The following is a 20,205-nucleotide window of genomic DNA, read 5'->3' as shown; positions in this document are numbered from 1 at the left end:
ATTTTTACGATTTTTTTTCAAACATTTTTATGAGCACTCAATTATAAAGAGCTAACATCACAGTCCCTTCGTGCTTGTTATAAGCAAGTTCGACTGCAATAGGTTTTTAGTTATTTATTAGTTCTTTTTCAAAATCATTTCATATATATATATATATATATATATATATATATATATATATATATATATATATATATATACAAATATAAAAAAAATCCCAATAAAATTCTTGTTATAAGGGCAAGCAATATGTGCGAGGCAGTCTAGTTTCTTCTGCTGGACTGGCAATCTAGTTGTGAGCCTGATTGGCACCAATTTGTTATTTTTACAATTAGTGTTCTTTTCACTAGGGTTATCTTTTCTTTTGAGAGGTGCATAGTGCCCCTGCCCTGCATAATTATACAAAGTGCATGTATTTGCTTGTACTGTAAGTGCCTCCTACTAAACAGTGACCTAGTGATAAATTTTTTTAGAGTATATTTGAGCTCACTTTTGGTTTTTAAGAATGATTAATCTTAACAACTTTCTTAGTTATCACATTAGACTTTTTTACATGATATATTCTGCTTATGTTAATCAACAGACTAAATTGATGAAATAGCATCTCTTGTCCTAAGAGAGAGGGGAGGTCCACCTACCATTTGTGAGGGTTATTTTCAAGTTTTTAATTTTGTCACTTACAACCCTTTGCTTCTCACTGCCTCATACATGAAGATTAAAGATCAAAGACATACCTTTTTCCTATGATCATCATTTCCAGTATGGCCTGATATGAGAAGAAGTTGAGTATCAAGTTCAACAGCAACCCCAGCAAAGGGTCTACTAGCCATTTGCTCCATTTCAACAAATAATCTCTAAAAAAGCAAAGAATAACCTTGCAAGAATCAGTTTTGTCAGATCAATAATGTTGCTGATAAAAATAAATGAATCAATAAGCATAAATTAATCAATTAATTACTCTTTAGTTGTAAGTTGAGCCTACACTCACAAAGCAAATTCATGAATTTTTTAAGTATTTTCACAGCGACAAAAAACATAAGCTGTTATGATAAAAAATGACATTTTGATCCTCATATACTAGTTATTGAGATCAGTTTTCTTGCTTGAACTTTTTCAGCCTGCAAGACTTCTATTTTTGCAACTACTACTCCTCAATGCATACTCCCCACTGCAAACATGGTCAAAATAAAGTGAAGAGTTAAGATATTGAAAGTGTGAAGCAGAAAAGAAATTAGTACAAAGTCTCACTTTTTATACAGAGCCTAGGTCCCCCTAACTAATATTTCAGGAAATAATTTCCATTGAAAAATAATTCCAGCACAAAAAAATTGACATTAGTATGACAAATATTCAAAGATGTAAGGGTTTGAATACTAAGTAGCGACAAATATTGGTTTAAAATTACATGTATGCATAGAGTGCCTTTTCAAATTGTACAAGGTTTTTGCAATGTACGAGGTGCGGCTAGAAAAAAACCGAACTAGCACAGGTGAAACAATAAAACGAATGCAATAAGGCTGAAAGTCGCCTGGCCTGTCGCGTGACTCTTGCTCCGCCTACTGCTCGAGTTTCATCTGCCTCCTGCACTCAGTCTGCCCGTGGCGTCTGTTCTAAGTAGTTGACTTTTTGTCGGTGCGTCGGAAAAATGTTGAGTGTACAGAAAGAACAGCGTGTTAACATCAAATTTCTTTTCAAACTTGGAAAATCTGCAAGTGAAACGTTTGTAATGTTGCAACAAGTTTACGGCGATGATTGTTTATTGCGAACACAAGTGTTTGAGTGGTTTAAACGATTTAAAGATGGCCGCGAAGACACAAGTGATGACGCTCGCACTGGCAGACCATTGTCAGCAAAAACTGATGCAAACATTGAAAAAATCGGTAAACTTGTTCGAGAAGATCGCCGTTTAACAATCAGAGCAATGTCTGAGTTGACAGGAATTGACAAGGAAAGTGTTAGGCAGATTCTTCATGAAAGTTTGAATCACATGAAATGCCCCAGTGCACAATGCGTTGTCAGTGAAGACGTTTTTAGCCAATCACAACATTCCCATCTTAGACCATCCACCCTACTCACCTGATTTGGCCCCCTGTGATTTTTTTCTTTTCCCTAAAGTCAAGTCAGCTTTGAAAGGAACTAGATTTGAGAGTGTTGAAGCAGTAAAAGAAAAAGCAACGGAAGTAATGTATGGACTTACCGAAAATGATCTGCAGCATTGCTATGAACAGTGGAAAATTCGTATGGAGCGGTGTATAGACCGAGGAGGAGAGTACATTGAAGGAGATAACATCAAATTGTAAATAATGGAAAATAAATTTTTTTTATAGCATCAGTTCGGTTTTTTTCTAGCCACACCTCGTATTTTAACGTATCATACCACAACATTTGCATTTCATTTTCAATAGCAATGAAAAATATAAAAATTTTGATTTTATACGTTGACAAAAACCTATCATTCAATGACAAGAACTTATCATTCTTCTGAAAGGGCAATAAGTTCCAATTTCACTTCTGTACAGTCCCTTTAAGATTTAAGACTCCAATAACTGCCTGAGATTTGTTCAAAAATGTTTAAAAAGATTTTATGTTGGAATTATTTTTTAAAGGAGATAAAATTCTTAGACATAAGTTAGAATTCCTAGGGTCCGTATGAAAGTTATTTTCCTTTTCACTTCAAACTTTCAAAAACTTATCTTGCAATAAGAAGTACGCATTTAGGATTAACGGTTTGCAAAAATAAGACGTATTGCAGGTTAAATGGGGATACGCTGTATATACAGTTGATGATTGATTTTCGGAACTCTACCAAAAAATATGCTTACAAAAACAAGAGTTCGTAAACTCTTGACACGTTGAAAACTATGATATGCATATATTGATGACAAGATTTATCAAAACTAATAGTTTTGTTGTACGTTAAATAAAGGATCGTCTAAACACGCACATCCAGAAATTTGGATTAAGCTATCAAAGTCTGCTGATCACTTTTGAACCGATATCTTTATAGAAATAAAATGAAGATGAAAAAAGATATAACTGCAAATTAAATGAAAGGAATTATTTTTCCAGAGATTTCTTGTCCTTGGTGTCCTCACATGAAGTCCTTAAAAAGAGATTGTTACTATTTCCACTTTGTAAAAAAGAATAAAAGATTACTTTCTTTCAAAAACTGCTTTTTTGCGACTCGCAAACAGCTTGTAAATTAGAGGCTCATGTGTGTGTATGTATATACACTGGTGTGCAAAAATTAAGGACGAAGTCGAAAAATTAGCATATCAGCTGAACGAAGAGGCAGAGGGGACAGAAAGACCAATCAGGAGATTAAGTAAGGTGATGTACGGTAGCACATGCGCAGATATGCAGGCAGATGTAATAGGGGAGTGTCTGAGTAGTATAAAGCATGTTGTCGGTGTAAGATCAGTATTTCTGGCAAAGAGATTGCACGCCGTATAGCAGTTAAAATCACACTGAGTTGCTGCCTCAGTGAGAAATGGCGAATAATCAATCTGTTAGACGACATCTGGATGCTTTAACCCGAGGTCGAATCATTGGGAAGTTGGAGGAAGGCCTCGGTGTGACAAGTGTGGCTGCAGAGTTCGGAATTGCTCACAGCATCGTTTCACGACTTTGGAGATAATTTCAAACTACAGGAACAGCTATCCGGGGGTTCAGTAGTGGTTGTCCACGAGGAACCACACCCGCAGATGACCGGTATATTGTCTTACAGGCCAGAAGAAACAGGCGGCAGACAGCGGGAGAAATCGCTAGACACACGACACAGGCGACTGGACGACCGATATCGCGTTTTACCGTGGCCAGAAGACTGCACGGTGGTGGTCTGTTTGCACGACGTCCTATACGATGTGTACCTCTAACGCCTGCCCATCGGAGAAGGCGTTCTCTGTGGTGCCGAGAACACCGGAATTGGAGAGACAATGAATGGGGACGAGTACTCTTTACAGATGAGAGCAGATTTAGTCTGAGTAGCGATTCTCATTGCATACTCATCTGGAGAGAGCGGGGAAGCCGCAATCATCCCTCGAACATCATTGAAAGGGACAGGTATGGAGGTCGCGATGTTCTCGTTTGGGGAGGCATCATGCTTGGTAGTCGTACAGACCTTCACATCTTCGACGCAGGTTCAGTCAATGGGACCCGTTATTGTAGCGAGATTCTTCTTCCATATGTGTCTTTTTAGAGGCGCTATGGGTTCGCAGTTGTTGGGCTAAATGCCTTTATTTTTGGTTCTTGAAGGATTTCACCAATATTGTTTTAAAGGAAAAATCATTTTGTGACTTACCTTTTGCCATTCCGAGAGAAAACTTTGCGCGAAGAATCCCATCCACCTGCCGCCAACACTCAAATGTCCGAGTTTGAATCGGAAGTGTTTGGAAAACATGCGGCATGCTATGATTGGTTGTTGTCATTCGGCAGATGTCGGTAAACTTCCGAAAGAGCACGTGTCAATGACGTGATGAAATCATGTTGAGGTGTTAAGTGCTGAATGCCAAATTAAATAAGAATTGTGCAACCGGCAAGCTGTGTTTTCTCCGGGTTGTGTTGTTTTGGCAATATGCAAATTAGGTAACGTCACATTGTTTCTGGAAAGGCCGAATCTGGCTATAAATACGCAGACCGGCAGGAGCTCGATCGCTTCGCTTCGTTTTTTTACTTCTACTCGTCTCCTCGTCTTGTGTTGTCTGTGTCCCGTGAACGTGTTCGTCAAATGTCATCCTAAATTTTTTGCTATTGGCCTCTTGGTGAGGTCTGGTTTTTCCTGGAAAAGCACTGATGATGTTTTGAGTTTGGAACCCGCGTGTTGTGATGACGTCTACAAAAGCAAAGAGTTCTAAGTTTCCCTGATGTGGGTCTTTTGTTCTCCTGCGGAAGAAGATCGCGTCCATCCCTGGTATACCTTTCCCTGATGTGGTGAACTGTTGCTCACGCGGTGTGAATCGACCTGCCTGCAATTCGTGGAAATTGCCATGCTGTCCAACGACCGGTGAGGCGTCACCTTGGAACACCAACAGGATTTTTAATCCATGCATGGACTCATTGTAAGATCTCTTTTTCTAATTTTTCCCGGGGAACAAATCATTGTGTTGTAACCAATTTTCAATATGTGTCAGCAGTTCCTTTTCATGGACGACAATGCACCATGTCATCGCACAGTAGCTGCCGAACAGCTCTTAGAGAGTGAGGATATTGAACGTATGGATTGGCCAGCACTATCTCCGGATCTCAATCCCATCGAGCATGTATGGGTTTTTTTAGGCAGAAGCTTGGCAGCTCGTACCTTACCACCAGTAACGATTCGGGAGCTTCGATTGGCGCTGCAAGATGAATGGGCAGCAATGCCTCAACAACTCATTGACACCCTCATTCTCAGCATGGGCAGACGCTGTGAAACCTGCCTAGCAGTCGGGGGAGATCATATCCCCTACTAAAGACTGGATATTTCTTGCTGGACACCCATCACAGGGATGTTTCGGCCTTCAGTCGCATTGCGCTCCACGCTACTTTTTCAATAAAGCTTCTTTTTATCCCTCTGATTTTTCTTTTAGTAAGTGTTGCTTACATTACACATGTCCCTTACGTATTGGGATCTTACGGTATTAAATGTGTTGATTTGGAAAGCTTTTGTACAAAGTTATATTTAAAAAACCGTCTCGTCGTTAATTTTTGCACACCAGTGTGTGTATGTGTATATATATATATATATATATATATATATATATATATATACATACACACACCCCCCTTTCTCCCATATATATATATATATATATATATATATATATATATATATATATATATATATATATATATATATATATATATATATATATATATATATATATATATGGGAGAAAGGGGGCACATGTGAAAATGTGATATGTTTTACTACAATAACTTCAAGCAAAGAATCTTGACAAATTCTCAAGTAATGGCAGTACCAGTTCTGCCTCTCAGCTAGACTTTGAAAGCAATGAGCAACTTTATGTTTCAGTTGTAGCAACTTCTTTGTTTTAGCGGGTGTTGTATGTTGTTACATAATTTAATCACTGTCTTTTTCTTGTTAAAACATATTTTGAACTAACTACTAAGATAAACTTAATTATCACAAATCATTATGTGAACATTCATGTAAATTTATAACAATGTTGAAATTCATTAATTAAATTTTGAATTCTCCTTTTAGTTCTAAATATAAATAATGGAGCACCTGTGAACACAACATCTAGGGACACATGTTAACAGTTCCCGTACCAACTCTAAAATATTAATATTAACATGTTAGAAGTGTTAAAATGTTTATATATTTATGATTATAATTTTTCAATAATCAGATTGTAAATTTATTGTTACTGATTATAATTATTATTAACTATTTAGTTAATTATTTTTTATTTCTTCAATTATTTTTTTATCAATGTGTTTTGTTTATAGTATCTCTACAATTTAGTATTAAATAATACTTGCAGGAAATAAAGACAAAATATTTTAATTTAGTTAAACCTGCAGCTTAAAATCATTCTGAAATACATTATTAAACTCTGTATGAAGTTGGAAGCAATATTATAATCAGAGAAATCATGACAATAAACAAGTAAATAATGCACAGTATATTTGAAGTTTTTTCATGTTGATCCAGAGATCACATTATTCTGGAAACACATGAACACCTTAAAATTTGACAGTGAGCAGTTATATATTTGTTTTAAAAAAAATGTTTTCTTAATTAACACAACTACAGTGCAATTTAAACTGGTAGAGTTATATGCTACAAACCCTTCCATGTAACTGTTATATACATGTATGTTTCATATTAAAGATTTTTCTTAAAAATATGATGCTTATCTTGTAACTTTAATTTTGTGCTCTAGGCCTGTTCACATGAGTACCCCTAGAGAGGCACATGTGAACATTTGGAATCTGAATCATTTATTTAAAATATCAAAGTAAAATAATGATTTTTTAAAAAATCTCAAAAAATTCCATGATATGAAAAAGAGTATTCAATCACAAGGGCTTTTTTATGCTGAGAAATTTGTTCACCTAAGCCCCTCCCTTTCCTCTCTCTTGCTCTGTATATATTTTTGGACACCGAGAGAGAGAAATTATAAAACCATAGACAGCAAGGAAAAATCTTAAGGAGCCACACATTAATTTTTTCTCAGAATTGATTAGTCTTAGAAGAAAAATAGCTATGACATGGCTCATTCAAGCACCATTTCCTGGCGAACAACCAAACTATTCAATTTATTGATAATAAAAAAGTTAAATTAAAAACTTAAGAGAAAAAAAAAGGCCCTTACTTTGAAATATTTGAAAAAAAAAAAATAATAATAATATTTTGAAATTTTAAACAATAAAAAAATTAATTAAAAAAAATCTAGAACTTGAAAGAAATGTATCAAGGTCAGTTTAGAATGTTTTAAAAGATATAAGGGAATGTGGGACAAAGTGAAATTGCTTTGCATTACTACCGATCTAAAAATAAAATCAAACAATGGATGAATGCCTAAAATGATCAAGTGAGAACAAAAGGCAAGCCGTGATTGCTCAAAAAAAAAAAAAAAAAAAAATCTAAAGATCAAGATACATAATTAAACAAGTCATATTCAAAATTTGCTACCCATATTGTAATACTTGGTGATTTATCAAAAATGCTATTTTTTATTTCAAAATGAAGAAATTTTTGTTATTACCATTTCAAGCACTAATTAAGATTTACTGATCTCTGTGCAAAACTCATTAAGTTAATATTAGGCAGTTTTTGATATTGATTATTTAATACAATTTGTAAAATGAATGCAGCGCAAAGCATTTTACATATGTATTTGCAGAGAGAAATACATTAAAGTTCTGTTATTTCCAAATGATTAAAGACAGCTGTTGTTGGATGACCAAAAATTTGGACTAATGGAAAGATTGCTATTTGTCTTGAAAATCTCATTTTTTTTCTGTAAAATGCAAAAAACAATTGACTATAACAGTACCATTTATTACACTGAAAGTAACATGCTAAATTTCTTGGATATCTAGATCATAGTGTAACTGTTCCAATAGAGATACAGCAACAGATGTGCTGAGTCCAAGGCAACAAAATCAAAGTCTGATGTATAAAATAAAACTTAATTTAGAAAAAGGAAATCTTAGTTTGATTTAACAAAGTTTCACATTATTATTGGGTTTTTTTTATTAGTGGCAGTATAGTTTACATTTAAAACAGCAAGATTTTGAAAAATATGCAAATTAGGTTAATAAATATTGGAACTAAAAACATTTACTTATCTGAAAGAAAATCACACGCACTTACCTGTCTTCTTCTATATAAATCATATTTTTGTTTTATTTTCCACATAACTGCAGCCATAATTAAAAGGGAAAGGAAGCAACTACATAGGAAAAAGAAAGTTTTATACAGAAACTAGTAAAATATCATTTCAAGACCATTCATTAATTTTATTATTTAATCTATGTTTTTTAACTTAGAAGTTAGTTATATGCTATTTTTTTTAAACATATTTTGCAGCTTAAATAAGATAGAAGTTTGCCTTTACCAAGAAAACATAAGTTTGAGAAGAGTTGTTCCATGTCAAGTGACATAGTGCTCCTCACCTGACCATGTCCTATTGGAATGGCATGACTTTGAAATTCACCTATTCACGTTTCGGCTTACAAGAGCCAAATCCTGAGGATTATGGATCCCTCATAAAGAGGGCTCCAAAATGGCAGATCAGATTTGCGAAACCAATTGTCATGTTTAGGTTCAAGTTGCTGAAAGTTTTATGGTGCTGGAAGTCCAAAATTTTGGGAGTTTAAAGTACTTTTGGTTGCAAATATGTTTTAGTCTCTTTGTGAGTTTCAGCTCACAATTGCTTTTGCCTAGCATGCATGTGAAAGTCTGACAAAGCTTGGAGGGGAATTTTTTTCCTAGATTCTACGCTGTCATAAATTCTAAACAAAAATAACTGAAAAACAAGTACTTTGTAACTCTAATACCAAAATATTTGTTTTAATAGGTTTGGTTACAGTTATAGAGCATAAATATTGATTTTGTAAAAGATATTGACATCCAGAGTGATTATCGAAATCCTTTAGCGGAAAAATAGCCTGTTTTCAATGAGCTGTAGCTCCTGTTTGTCACCATTTTCCCCCTACCAAATTATTATTATTACTTTTTTTTGTAAGAGTTCTTTTAGAAAAGGATGGGAAAAAAAATGAGCTTGAAATTCTGTCTATTAAGGCTAAAATTGCAGAAAATATCATTACACTGTGTAAGCCTGATAATTTTAGAACTTTAAGTACTCTTGACTGTTTATAGGTTCTAGCATTTTTGTACATTTAAGCTCATTAGCTTTTGTACAGCACACATGTAGAGTCATGACAAAAGGCAGCGGGGAATTTATTTCCTCAATTTTTAGGATGTCATAAGAGCTGAACAAAATTAATTCATAAGCTAGTACTTCTTAAATCTATTATCTGAATACTTGTTTTTATTGGGTACAGTTCCAAATCATGAAAATTTATTTTGAAACAGATGTCATCATCCAAATTCAATATCAAAATCCTTCATATGAAAAACAGCCTGTTTTCAATGAGCTGTAGCTTAATTTGCAGGGTTGCCACTCAATCCTGGGAGAAAAACTTCCTGTATCAAGATGCAACATTACAAACAAGCAAATACTGGTATTTTTCTAAGAATATTAATTATCCTGATAGTTTCATCATGAGGAAAAAATAAATTAATTAAATAAGGGGAACAAGCAAGTATCCATTAAACCTTAAATAACAGCAAGGTGACTGAATATTTGTTTAACTTTTTTTGAAGGGGAAAAAAGACTGCTAAAACAATTCATTACTTGGCCTTTAAAAAAAAAAAAGGCTAAGCAGAACAATTAATACAGATGAAAAATCTCATCCTCCCTAAATTAAATGTGCATGGAATTCAGGATGCATATGAAACAAATCAATCAATCGTTTCCACTTTTATGATAGACAATTTAATATTTACTTAAACAAAATCAAAAAAAAAGTTGAAGCAAAATTATAATTTTTATTTTATTCTACTTGCTTTTCTTCTTCTTTTTTAATTTTTATTCATGTATTGTTTTGGAAGTTAATACTTGGCATTGATTTTTGAAATTTTAAACAACTATTTTCCAGGATTTTAAGGAAAGTTCCAAAACTCCCTGAATTTTCCAAGTTTCTTTCTTTTTTTTTTCTTTTTTTTTTTTTTTTTGCGGATTTTGGAGTTCCCTGTATATTTCCTGGAGCAAAGGAAACCCTTGTTTGTCACCTTTTTTGTTAGTACCATTAGAAAGAACATATTTTCTCGCATCAAAATAGGGATTTTTTGATGGTGTTCTTACAGAAAAGGATGAAAATAACAAACTTGAAATACTATCTGTTGCTCATGACAAAATCTTGTTCTACAACATATAACAGATGGTGATTGCCATGGAAAAGTTTTTACAACTGTTATTAGTTGGCCGCTGTTTCGTTTCTGGTATGTGGTGAAGGACCCATGTCTCTAGCATGGTGGCAAATAGCAGTCCAAAATCAATCTGATCCCTACTGAATAAGTCCAAACATTGTTGTAAAAATCTTTTCCACTTTTTTTCTTGATTGGCATTCAGCATTCAACACATTGGCATCTACAGTGCTGGCCAAATTATTAGACTAAGACTGTTTTAAAAACAAATTCTTTATTGATTACATAACCATAGACACAATAACGAACAGTGAAATAATTAACTAATATTTAGTATTCATTCCCTAGTTTTTGATTAACATTTTAAGTCTTTTTGGCATACTTTTCACAAGGTTTACACCATTTCTTAACTTTTTTAAAAAGGAGGGAAAAAAATTGTTTATACTCACTATTATATATACTCACATACACACACTCACTAATTACCTAAAACTAACTTTAAATATAACAGAACACACTAATAAAAAGAACTAGTGAACTGTTTAAGCTGATTGAGGTTATGTTCCTGGTAGGTAGATAAACAAAGAACATAAACAAAGCAGACAGTACCGCCACTTGCAAACATTAAATTATGCTAAAATAATGTAATAATCAGTGTGCAATATATACTGTACTTTAACAGTAAAATAAATAAAAGTTTAGTACAAATAGTGTACAAAAAACCTCTTTAGTCTAATAATTTGGCCAGCACTGTAACTTGCATTGAGTTTTTACATTCCTAATTCTGTGTGTAAGAGGTTTCACATCCTCATTTTTACTCGCCTATCATCCAACACAAAATTATACTTTTCCACAATCTTCCAGTGTGGTTATGGTTTCTGGCCAACCTTCAGCAGATTCATCCTTGAGGGACGTGCAACTACATTTAATTTCAGCTACCCACTTTCTAATGGTTGACATGAAAGAGCAGAATCACCTCTGTGTTAGGCCGAGAACTTTTCACCTTACTCTCACATCAACTTAATGTTTTGGTTGGACTGCTACATTTTCTTCTTATATTGTTATAGATTCATCATTATAAAGAAAATTCAGGCCTTAAGCGAGCTTAATCTGTAGCTAGTTGGGCATATGAAAATTTCTGCACCAACATTTTGCATTGTCTGAACATCATGTACTCAAAATGGTTTTGTGCAGACAAGTAGCTATCCCCCCACTAAGTAAGAAAGGAAGAATCAGCATCATATATCAGTATTATTAATTAATGCCAAACCAAAATTCATTGTTTTAAACTAATATTCTCATGTTTATTACAAAACTCCCCCCCCCCCCAAAAAAAAAAGTTAAGCATTGAACAAGATTTGAACAGATCCGTTATTGCAGAAACAAGTCAAAAACGGGTCATTCCATATGAAATGAGCAAAATTCGCAAAAAAGTGGTGGCCGCATGGTAACAGATTTTTATGAAATTTGGTATACAGGTTCCTTTTATGCCTATATAAAAATATCTAAAATATTTTTGCTTAACATTTTTTATTTGAATAGTTACATGCGATTGAAATTTGGTCAAATTGAACAGCATTCTCATAAATGCTAAATGTTGCACTTTTGAAGGCTTATATCTTATTAACTATTTAATGAAAACATAAAAGGTATATATTGTTGCAATCTATGGAGTAGGGTAATTAATTTGATATCAGTAAAATTTTCAAAGTTATTATAGTTAACTTTTAACTGAGTTTCAAAAACTTAAAATATTTCAATTTTCTCATAATTAAGCATTTTATTTTTCAATCTCAATCTTTAACGAATGCATTAGCTTTGATGAAATTAATACCCAATAATGTGCTAAGTATCATAAAAGAAATACCTTACTTTTGAAGTTGTATTTAAACTCCTTTGTCTTCAAAATCAGTTTTAAAAATTGTTTTAAACAATTTGTAAAATGATGATTTTTCGCTTCACATACACACAAAAATTCAAATGAAGGAAAATTCAGACAACTTTAAAATTTTACAAGAATATAGAGCTGTGTTTCTACTATTTGCTTGAAGAAAGTCAAAATTGATTTTTGATTTCCAAACGTAAAATAAAATTCAGAAAAATAGCGTTTTTTTTTGGTTTATGTGTCAATCCATACAGGTTTGACGGATGGGTGCGCTCGGCCATTTAAATTTTTTTTTTTTTTAAATTCATATTCCTAAAAGCTGCATATGAAAGATGTTTAAAACCACTTTTATTTTTTCTCAACTGGACCTTTGATTTTTTAGGTCATCTAAAGTGATTTTCGTAGTCAAAAATGGGACTTTTAGACCTTTGCATTTTGGCCGAAATCTATTTGAATTACATTTGTAAGTTAATTTAACGCTTTGTTGTTGAAGTGCATAAGTTGATAGTCTTACATGCTGAGTTATGTAGCTGTGAGTTAATAATTAAAATAATGGCAACAGGTTAAAGTTCAAGGCCAAATGTAAAAATTTTACTCATTTCAAAGGGGAATAACTCACGTAGGGGACGGAAACACAAAATGAATTACGACAAAAACTAATCACTGGAACCATGCCAAAAAGAATATTTAACTGTTGCTGCGTGTTTGTGCACCCTTTATAGATTACAGTCCCTCAAAAATCGGAAAAATGACGAAAATGACATTTTTAGACCCCTATAAACCAAAAGCGGATGGAATTAAAAATAAAGTTTGCTGGACAATTGAATATTCCGTTCAAGTACTATACATGTTATGCATATTGTTTTTTGTATTTGGTTTGTAAAAAAAATACAGGTCTTTGAAATTAAGCAATTTTGCTAGTCAATTCATACACTAAAACAGAAATAAAAAGTGTGAAAACGTCATGGCACCTTCTTAAATTACGTATATTGTGCCCTATATAATACATTATATTAAAAAAACATATTGTAATTTTCAAAATAACTATTTTAATTTGATAACTTAGAAATATTTCAACATGAATGAGTAGTTGATACTGTATGGAACCTGTATGGATTGACCCTTATGTGAAATTATGAGAATTCAAAGAATTAGATAAACGACTAAATGATGCAAAAGCAAGTAAAATTAACATTTATTTCAATTAAAAAAATGTACATTTCAGACTGTACTTCAAAAACATGCTTTTGAGAAAATGAAACACGAAAGAAATGTTTAGTTTTGCTAAACTTACAAAATAAAAAGAAGTAACGAATGAAATTTTACCTTAGTTCAAGTTACTCTAGTAACAAAAATACGCTGATACCAATGATTAAAATTTAGTAGCATCTAAAAGACACTTCAATATGTTACGTTAAAAAAATTGAGTAAATTTAGAACATTCCCTCAACTTAAAAAAACATCTAAAACAGAGGAAAAAATGAAATTTTTGGAAATTTTCGATTTTTTAAAGTACAATTTCATCATCAAGAAATTCATAATCAGTTACTAAATTAGAGCAGATAGTGAGTTTTAGATAGTTTTTCAATCTAAATCATTTTTACTGTTATTTTTTCACTAAAAGAGCTAGAAAAGTGATGTAAAATCTGAAGTAATTTGGCAAATTTTAATCTTTTTTAATATCTCAGATTCAAAAAAAGATCCAAATAAATTTTACTTTGCTCTTTCTCAATAGAGAATTATTTATAGAAATATTTATTTTTTAAGTGTACGTTTATAACTTATGGAGTTATTGAGTCACAAACTGGTAGCAATGGACTCTGAAAATTTAGGCTTAGCGTAAGCATCAACATCTAATTTCAATAACAAAGCAACAAACAGTTTTTAAACTTCCATACTTTGCATTCCCTCATAGATATGTATGGTTTACCTAAATAAAAATTTTCATTGAAATCTGTGACATGTCAGCCACAGCTGATTTGCTCATTTCGCATGGAATGACCCAAACAGAAAAAGTTTTAATAATTATTTTGCAAAGAAAACAGAATGCAAGAAAATGAATTTCTACCTATAATGTATCAAATAAGGTCTACTTTTAGCAGAAATTACATTAACAGCTTCATAAAAACATACAGAGTAGCTAGACACTTCCTCCTGTATTTCTCATAACAAATATGTTGTTTGACTGGCTCCTGAAATAACAGTCCAATTGAGACTACTTCATTAGAGTGCCATTTAGTAAATAAGTGAGTTGAAAAATCAATCTTGCTTATATGTAACAGACATTGAAATAGGTTTTAATGTTCATTTTCTTTAAAAGTAGTCCAAATCGCAAAAATAATAAGATGCACCTTTGTTGTACTTATTAAATGTAATGGTCTCTTAGGATGCTAGCAAATAAATTTTGTGCTATATGATATGTAAATGATTTGTTCCAGTAAATATTTCTATAAAATGTTCTAGTAATAAACTAATATGCAAAGAAAAAATCAAATCCCTTTGCAGCATTAAAAAATCTCAGTTAAAATTTTGGACGGGTGAGAAATATATTGTTTTTGTTTCACATAATGCAAAAGTTATTTTATGCAAGGTGTTTGTGAAACTTATTCCCTAGTTAGCATACACAAATTTTGACTTCATAGTAAGGCACTAGTATGCTTTTTCTGATAGTGATTCATAATTTCATTGATTCAATACATTCTCACATAGACTATAAGTACAAGTCATTTGTGGAATAAAACTTATGAAATTAAGAGTGAACCTTGGCATTGAAAAAAATCACAAACAGAAGTTACTGTACACTAATGCAAGTTTTCCAATGTCCAAGTACAAACTTGCACATATCAGAGAAAATAATATACCTTAGAGTTTAAAACAGCAAATTTTGCTTTGAAGTTAACAAATAAAAACTGTTCAATGAGACAAAAAGCTGAAGGTTAGAAAATTTCTCTTATATGAAAAATAAAATAATTGAAATCTGCACAGTAGCTTGAAAAGCTATCAAAAGAAAAGTTATTGCAAGTATAATTACTACCAAAGAAATGGGTAATTCCTAGAAAATATGTATCATAACAAACTTACCTAGAAAATGTGATGAAAAATTGTAGTAAATCTAGTTGTCTGTGCTGAGAAAATGATATTTGCAGTACAAATGGAGTGTTGAAATTGAAAACATACACATAAAAGGTCGAATTATCAGATCCAAATATGTGGTCATCATGAGAGAAACGAAGTTTGAATGTACCACATTTATGGTTTTCATCAAGAAATTTTTCTGGTGCTGAAGCTAAAAGGAAAAAAAATATATGAAATTAAAATGGAAATAGTAACAGCCACAAAATTAATTAACAGTCCAACACTAGTACAAAATCACGGCTAAAATACATTTTATCTGTCAAGTTTGGTTTGCTATTTAATAACATTAAAATTTTCACGCAAAAGTACATGCTTAAACAATTGAAAGTCTTAGCTAAGATGAACAAAACATTTTGACCTCTTGTGACCTCATGTTTGACCTGAAAATGTCTCTGATTGAATAATACAATTTTATTTTTAGAAATTAATCAGCATTTTTTGAGGTCGTAGAAGGCCCATTGTGCAACAAGAAGAAAATGTTAAACCTTTTTCATCAAGAATAAAGCTCATATTCTTATTTTCCTATGGTTATTTTGATTTGCTTGGAGATGAAGTTGTCTATATTTCATTGTGGATTTCAACCTATCTGGCACACACAATTGTTGATTATCATCTTCCATCATTATCATCTTTTTCAATCGTTTCTAAAAACATTCAATTTGAACACATAAATAATTTTTTCTGAATGTACTTATATTTTAAATGTAGGAGCACATTTTTCTATTCTTTCAGGGTATCACTAATTCACAGTTGTAGTGAATGATGGCCAATATTTACAAATTTGTCTATTTTTGAGATTTTATATTAACCAAGCTCAAGTGTATTTCATTAAAAAGTAAATAAATAAATAAACTAATCACATACAGAGAAGCAAGGATGGAGCAAAAATTTGAATAACCTGACACTGAAAGTAACTGCACGATGGGAATGACAACATATTAAGAATAGATAAAAGTTGTGGCGATAGTACTTTAACATTAGAAGTATGTTAATGAAACATGGTATAAAATCTACACATGAAGATATGGGTTTGATATCTCCCTTTAGCCCAGATTTAAAGGAATATTTTGAAGTTAATAAAAAGATTTCAAAACTTTTCAAAAATTGTTGAAAAACTAGTTTATATTATTACAGCTAAGAAGTCGCAGTAGCATTCATAATAAAAGTATAGTACATTCTCTTTTATCTGGATTAACTGGGACCAAAAGCAACCCTGGGTAATTCAGATAGTATGGGTATTAAGCAAAACAAATTCTTAAATAAGCACTTTTCGTTCATTAATTCAGCAAAATTAAATAGAATTGTTAAAAGACATTTAAAAACATCAAAATAATTTTTACATATTTTCTTTAAAAAAAATTGGTCAGCTGTCTTTTGGTTCACACACGTGTGTTGTTTGATTGTTTTTAGAATTTTATATGGTCAATCTACGCTTCATTTGTATAGTTTAGCTGCAGTGGTGTTTGTTAGATTGCAACAATTTACTGTTTTATTTATGCAAGTGCTGCACAGCTGAACAAAATAAGAAAGTGAATGTTCGACATCTTATTGTTACACTCTTAGCTATCATAATTTAAAATTATCTAGATGTAAGCTTTTTTTTTTTTTCAATGCTACATGATTGATCAATATAATCCAAAGATCCAGTTAAATAAGGGCTGGATAATTGAAGTTCTACTCTACATGTCAAAACATACAAAAACTTATCAAATTAATTGTTTTCAATGAAATTATAGCAGCTTAATTTTGCATTAGTGTATCTTCCCCCCATTACCTGCATTTCAAATATCGAACAGTTTACTGTTTTTCTATTAACGCATTGTTGACCGGTGAAATATAAATGGTTGTTCCTGATGTAACACATGTGTAATTGTTCAGAGATGTGAGTCAATGTGCTATGAGTCTTTAGAACCGATTAGAAATTCACAACAAAATGTATGAGATGGTGTGAAAATTACCAGTGCACATTGTACAATGACACTTAGTGATGCTCGTAAATGGTCATTTTTCGAGAACGAGAATGTCACGAGAATTCTCGTAACCGGTCCATAATGAGTTATAATACATTCTTAAAGTTATAACTTGAATAATGGCCATTTTGAAATGTACTGACAAATTATGAAAACTTATTCAGAAGTGTAATTCTAGTAGACTCATTAAAAAACTGAGAACTTCAAAATCGCTCCGGAAAAGTTTCAATGTTGCTTAAATTTTTGGTGCTTAATATTCTGATCTTTATGCTATTGTACATTCAAATACAAATTAAGGTCTCGGAAGAAGCTGTGCATATAAAGCTAGGCTGGTTTTAAATTGATTACATATTAATGTCCAATGAAATAAATAACATACTATTGAATCATTCACAAATATTCCTATTTTTAAATCTAATCATGAAACGAAAGTCCCATCTCAAAAATGTGAAGAATATGTGCTTTTGAAAAATATCTTTTTTTTTACAGAAATAAACTTGTGCTACTGTTTTTGGGGCATGAAAAAGAAAAGCTAAATTTTTTAAATGTGCTAAATTATAGGTATCAACTTCTCATAATCTAGAAAAATCAAATTCACTAGGAATGTTGAGATGAAAATGTTATTTAAGGCAAAGATACAGGTTATATGATAATTTTTTTAGGATACTGAAAATTCAATTTTGTCAATGTTGAGATTTCTGTTTTTAGGTCTCGTGTCCAAGCAAAGCTACATTTAAAAATTCTTATGATTTTGCTCTAACTTTCTGGTCTTGTAATTCTTTCTAACCATTTTTTGTGTTGTTGTGACTTTCACAAGATTGCCAAATAATGTTTTTAGTATGTTTGTTCAAAGAGAAAAAAAAAAAGTGTATACAGAAAAATGCATTATTATATGCATAATCTACTAATAAAACATTAGAAATACAGCAGCAATATTCTATATCAGACTTACATGATGCAACAGAAATATTTACTAATGCAGATTCAGAGCAAGATATTGAGAAATCAACATCAACATCAGGTTTGACTGGGATATTCATGAAGTTGATATTGGTAAAGTGACGATCTTCTGGTTTTGACATGTTGAAAGTATATTGAAAATCAATGGATAAGTTATCTATAAAAAAAAAAGGAGAGAGAAACAGATATTGACATTTTTTAAATTTTAGGCAAGTAATAAATAGTACAATTCAGAAAAACCAGTAAAACTAGTCCTTAAAAATGAATAAATGGAAAAACCACACACACGTATTAGTTTTATTATCATTAATGCAATTCAGTATTAAAATAAAATTAAAATATTGTATATACTCATGTGTTGGTTAACCAAGAAGAAAATATAGCAAGAAATACAGAAAAAGAATGCAATTTTTCAATTTTATTTACACAGAAAAAATATTTTCAGTGACATTGCATCATTTGTATGTTTGGAATGGAGCTTTGAAAATATAAACTTAATATAAAGGACTTACAAGTGAAACTTTTTAAGAGTGGTTGATTCAGGTTTAGCAAAAAAGTATGATATTACATTGAAATTTGTGTGTGTGTGTGGATTAATCATACATTTTTAGTATTGAATTTTTTTTTTTAAATTATATAACTTGCAAGGTATTGTTGAAGCCCAATTATGTCCTTATGTCCTGTTTTGAGACAATGAACATATTAGCAGAATATCAAGTAACAGAAGAAGTTCCTACTCAAACACTGCAACATTAACTATAATCACATTAATTTTTTGCAATGGATTGCTTACTTGGCCCATAAAAATCAGACAAGAGCACTGACGTATCTAGGAAAGGGATTAGCCCCCCCCCCCCCCAGATAAAAATGAGGTTGATCATTTTTCCTCCTACATTTCTGAGAAAAAATCATGCAGAGCAAGCATGATTTAATTGTCCCAGATACATGTTTTTTGTGGGCCAACTCTGTGGTCTCCTCTGTGAATCGAAACACAAAAAGGGGTGAACTTTGCCATGAAAACATGACCTTTTAAACTGTCTAGGGGATGGCAGAAAAGATTTATTTATTGCAAAAATTGTGAGCTTGCATGATTGCATACAATCACATGTGTATCTCTCTCTCTCTCTATATATATATATATACACTAAAGAGCCAAAACATTATGACCACCCCTAACTTTTTTAAAGAATTAGTCTGGATGACGTGGAGACTACATGATGAATTTGGGTTGCTATATAACTGAGGCTGGAGAAGGCCAGGCTTCATTCAAACACTTTCTTTTGCAAATTATGAGAAAGGGTAACGATCTTGGCAAATTTGATAGAGGGCAGATTGTGATGGCCCGAAAACTCGAAACGAGTATCTCAGAAACTTTAAGACTAGAAGGTTGTTCACGATCTGCCATTGTTAGTACTTATGCAAAGTAGAAAAAGGACGTTGAAACCAACAGTAGGCATAAAAGTGTTGAACGGCCACGCGTCATGAAAGATAACGGACGTCGGAAACTAGGCCGCTTGTTAAAGCAAAATCGGAGGCAGACAGCTGATCAACTGACAGCTCAATGCAATGCAGTTGCGAATGAAAGTGTTTCCAAACATACAGTTCTGTGGACACTGTTGGATATGGGACTGTGCAGCAGACTTCCCACTCATGTGCCTCTATTGACCAATGTCATTGCCTACTACGCCTACAGTGGGACCGAAAACACAAAGACTGGTCCTTGGATGATTATAGGAGAAATGTCTGGTCTGACGAATCGCGATTTCTCAAGAAACCTCATTTTTGCTTTACCGCTGCATTAACATTAGGTACAA

The 20,205-nt window shown here is 32.3% G+C and overlaps 1 protein-coding gene across 1 annotated transcript in view; it reads right to left on the bottom strand.

Annotated features, from left to right (window-relative positions):
* Positions 1-20,205, bottom strand: part of LOC129218479 (attractin-like protein 1) — a 117,024-nt gene that overhangs the window by 7,650 nt on the left and 89,169 nt on the right. Inside the window, exons 20-23 of the mRNA XM_054852760.1 lie at positions 18,384-18,548; positions 15,408-15,606; positions 8,324-8,402; positions 735-854 (exon numbers count right to left, since the gene is read on the bottom strand). Coding sequence (XP_054708735.1) covers positions 735-854; positions 8,324-8,402; positions 15,408-15,606; positions 18,384-18,548 — 563 coding nt within the window. The remainder of the gene's footprint in view (positions 1-734; positions 855-8,323; positions 8,403-15,407; positions 15,607-18,383; positions 18,549-20,205) is intronic.

The sequence above is a fragment of the Uloborus diversus genome, chromosome 3 (genome assembly GCF_026930045.1).
Source record: "Uloborus diversus isolate 005 chromosome 3, Udiv.v.3.1, whole genome shotgun sequence".
In the NCBI taxonomy this organism is placed as follows: domain Eukaryota; kingdom Metazoa; phylum Arthropoda; class Arachnida; order Araneae; family Uloboridae; genus Uloborus; species Uloborus diversus.
The sequence above is the reverse complement of the archived record's forward strand: the minus strand, read 5'-3'. Positions and strand labels throughout refer to the sequence as shown.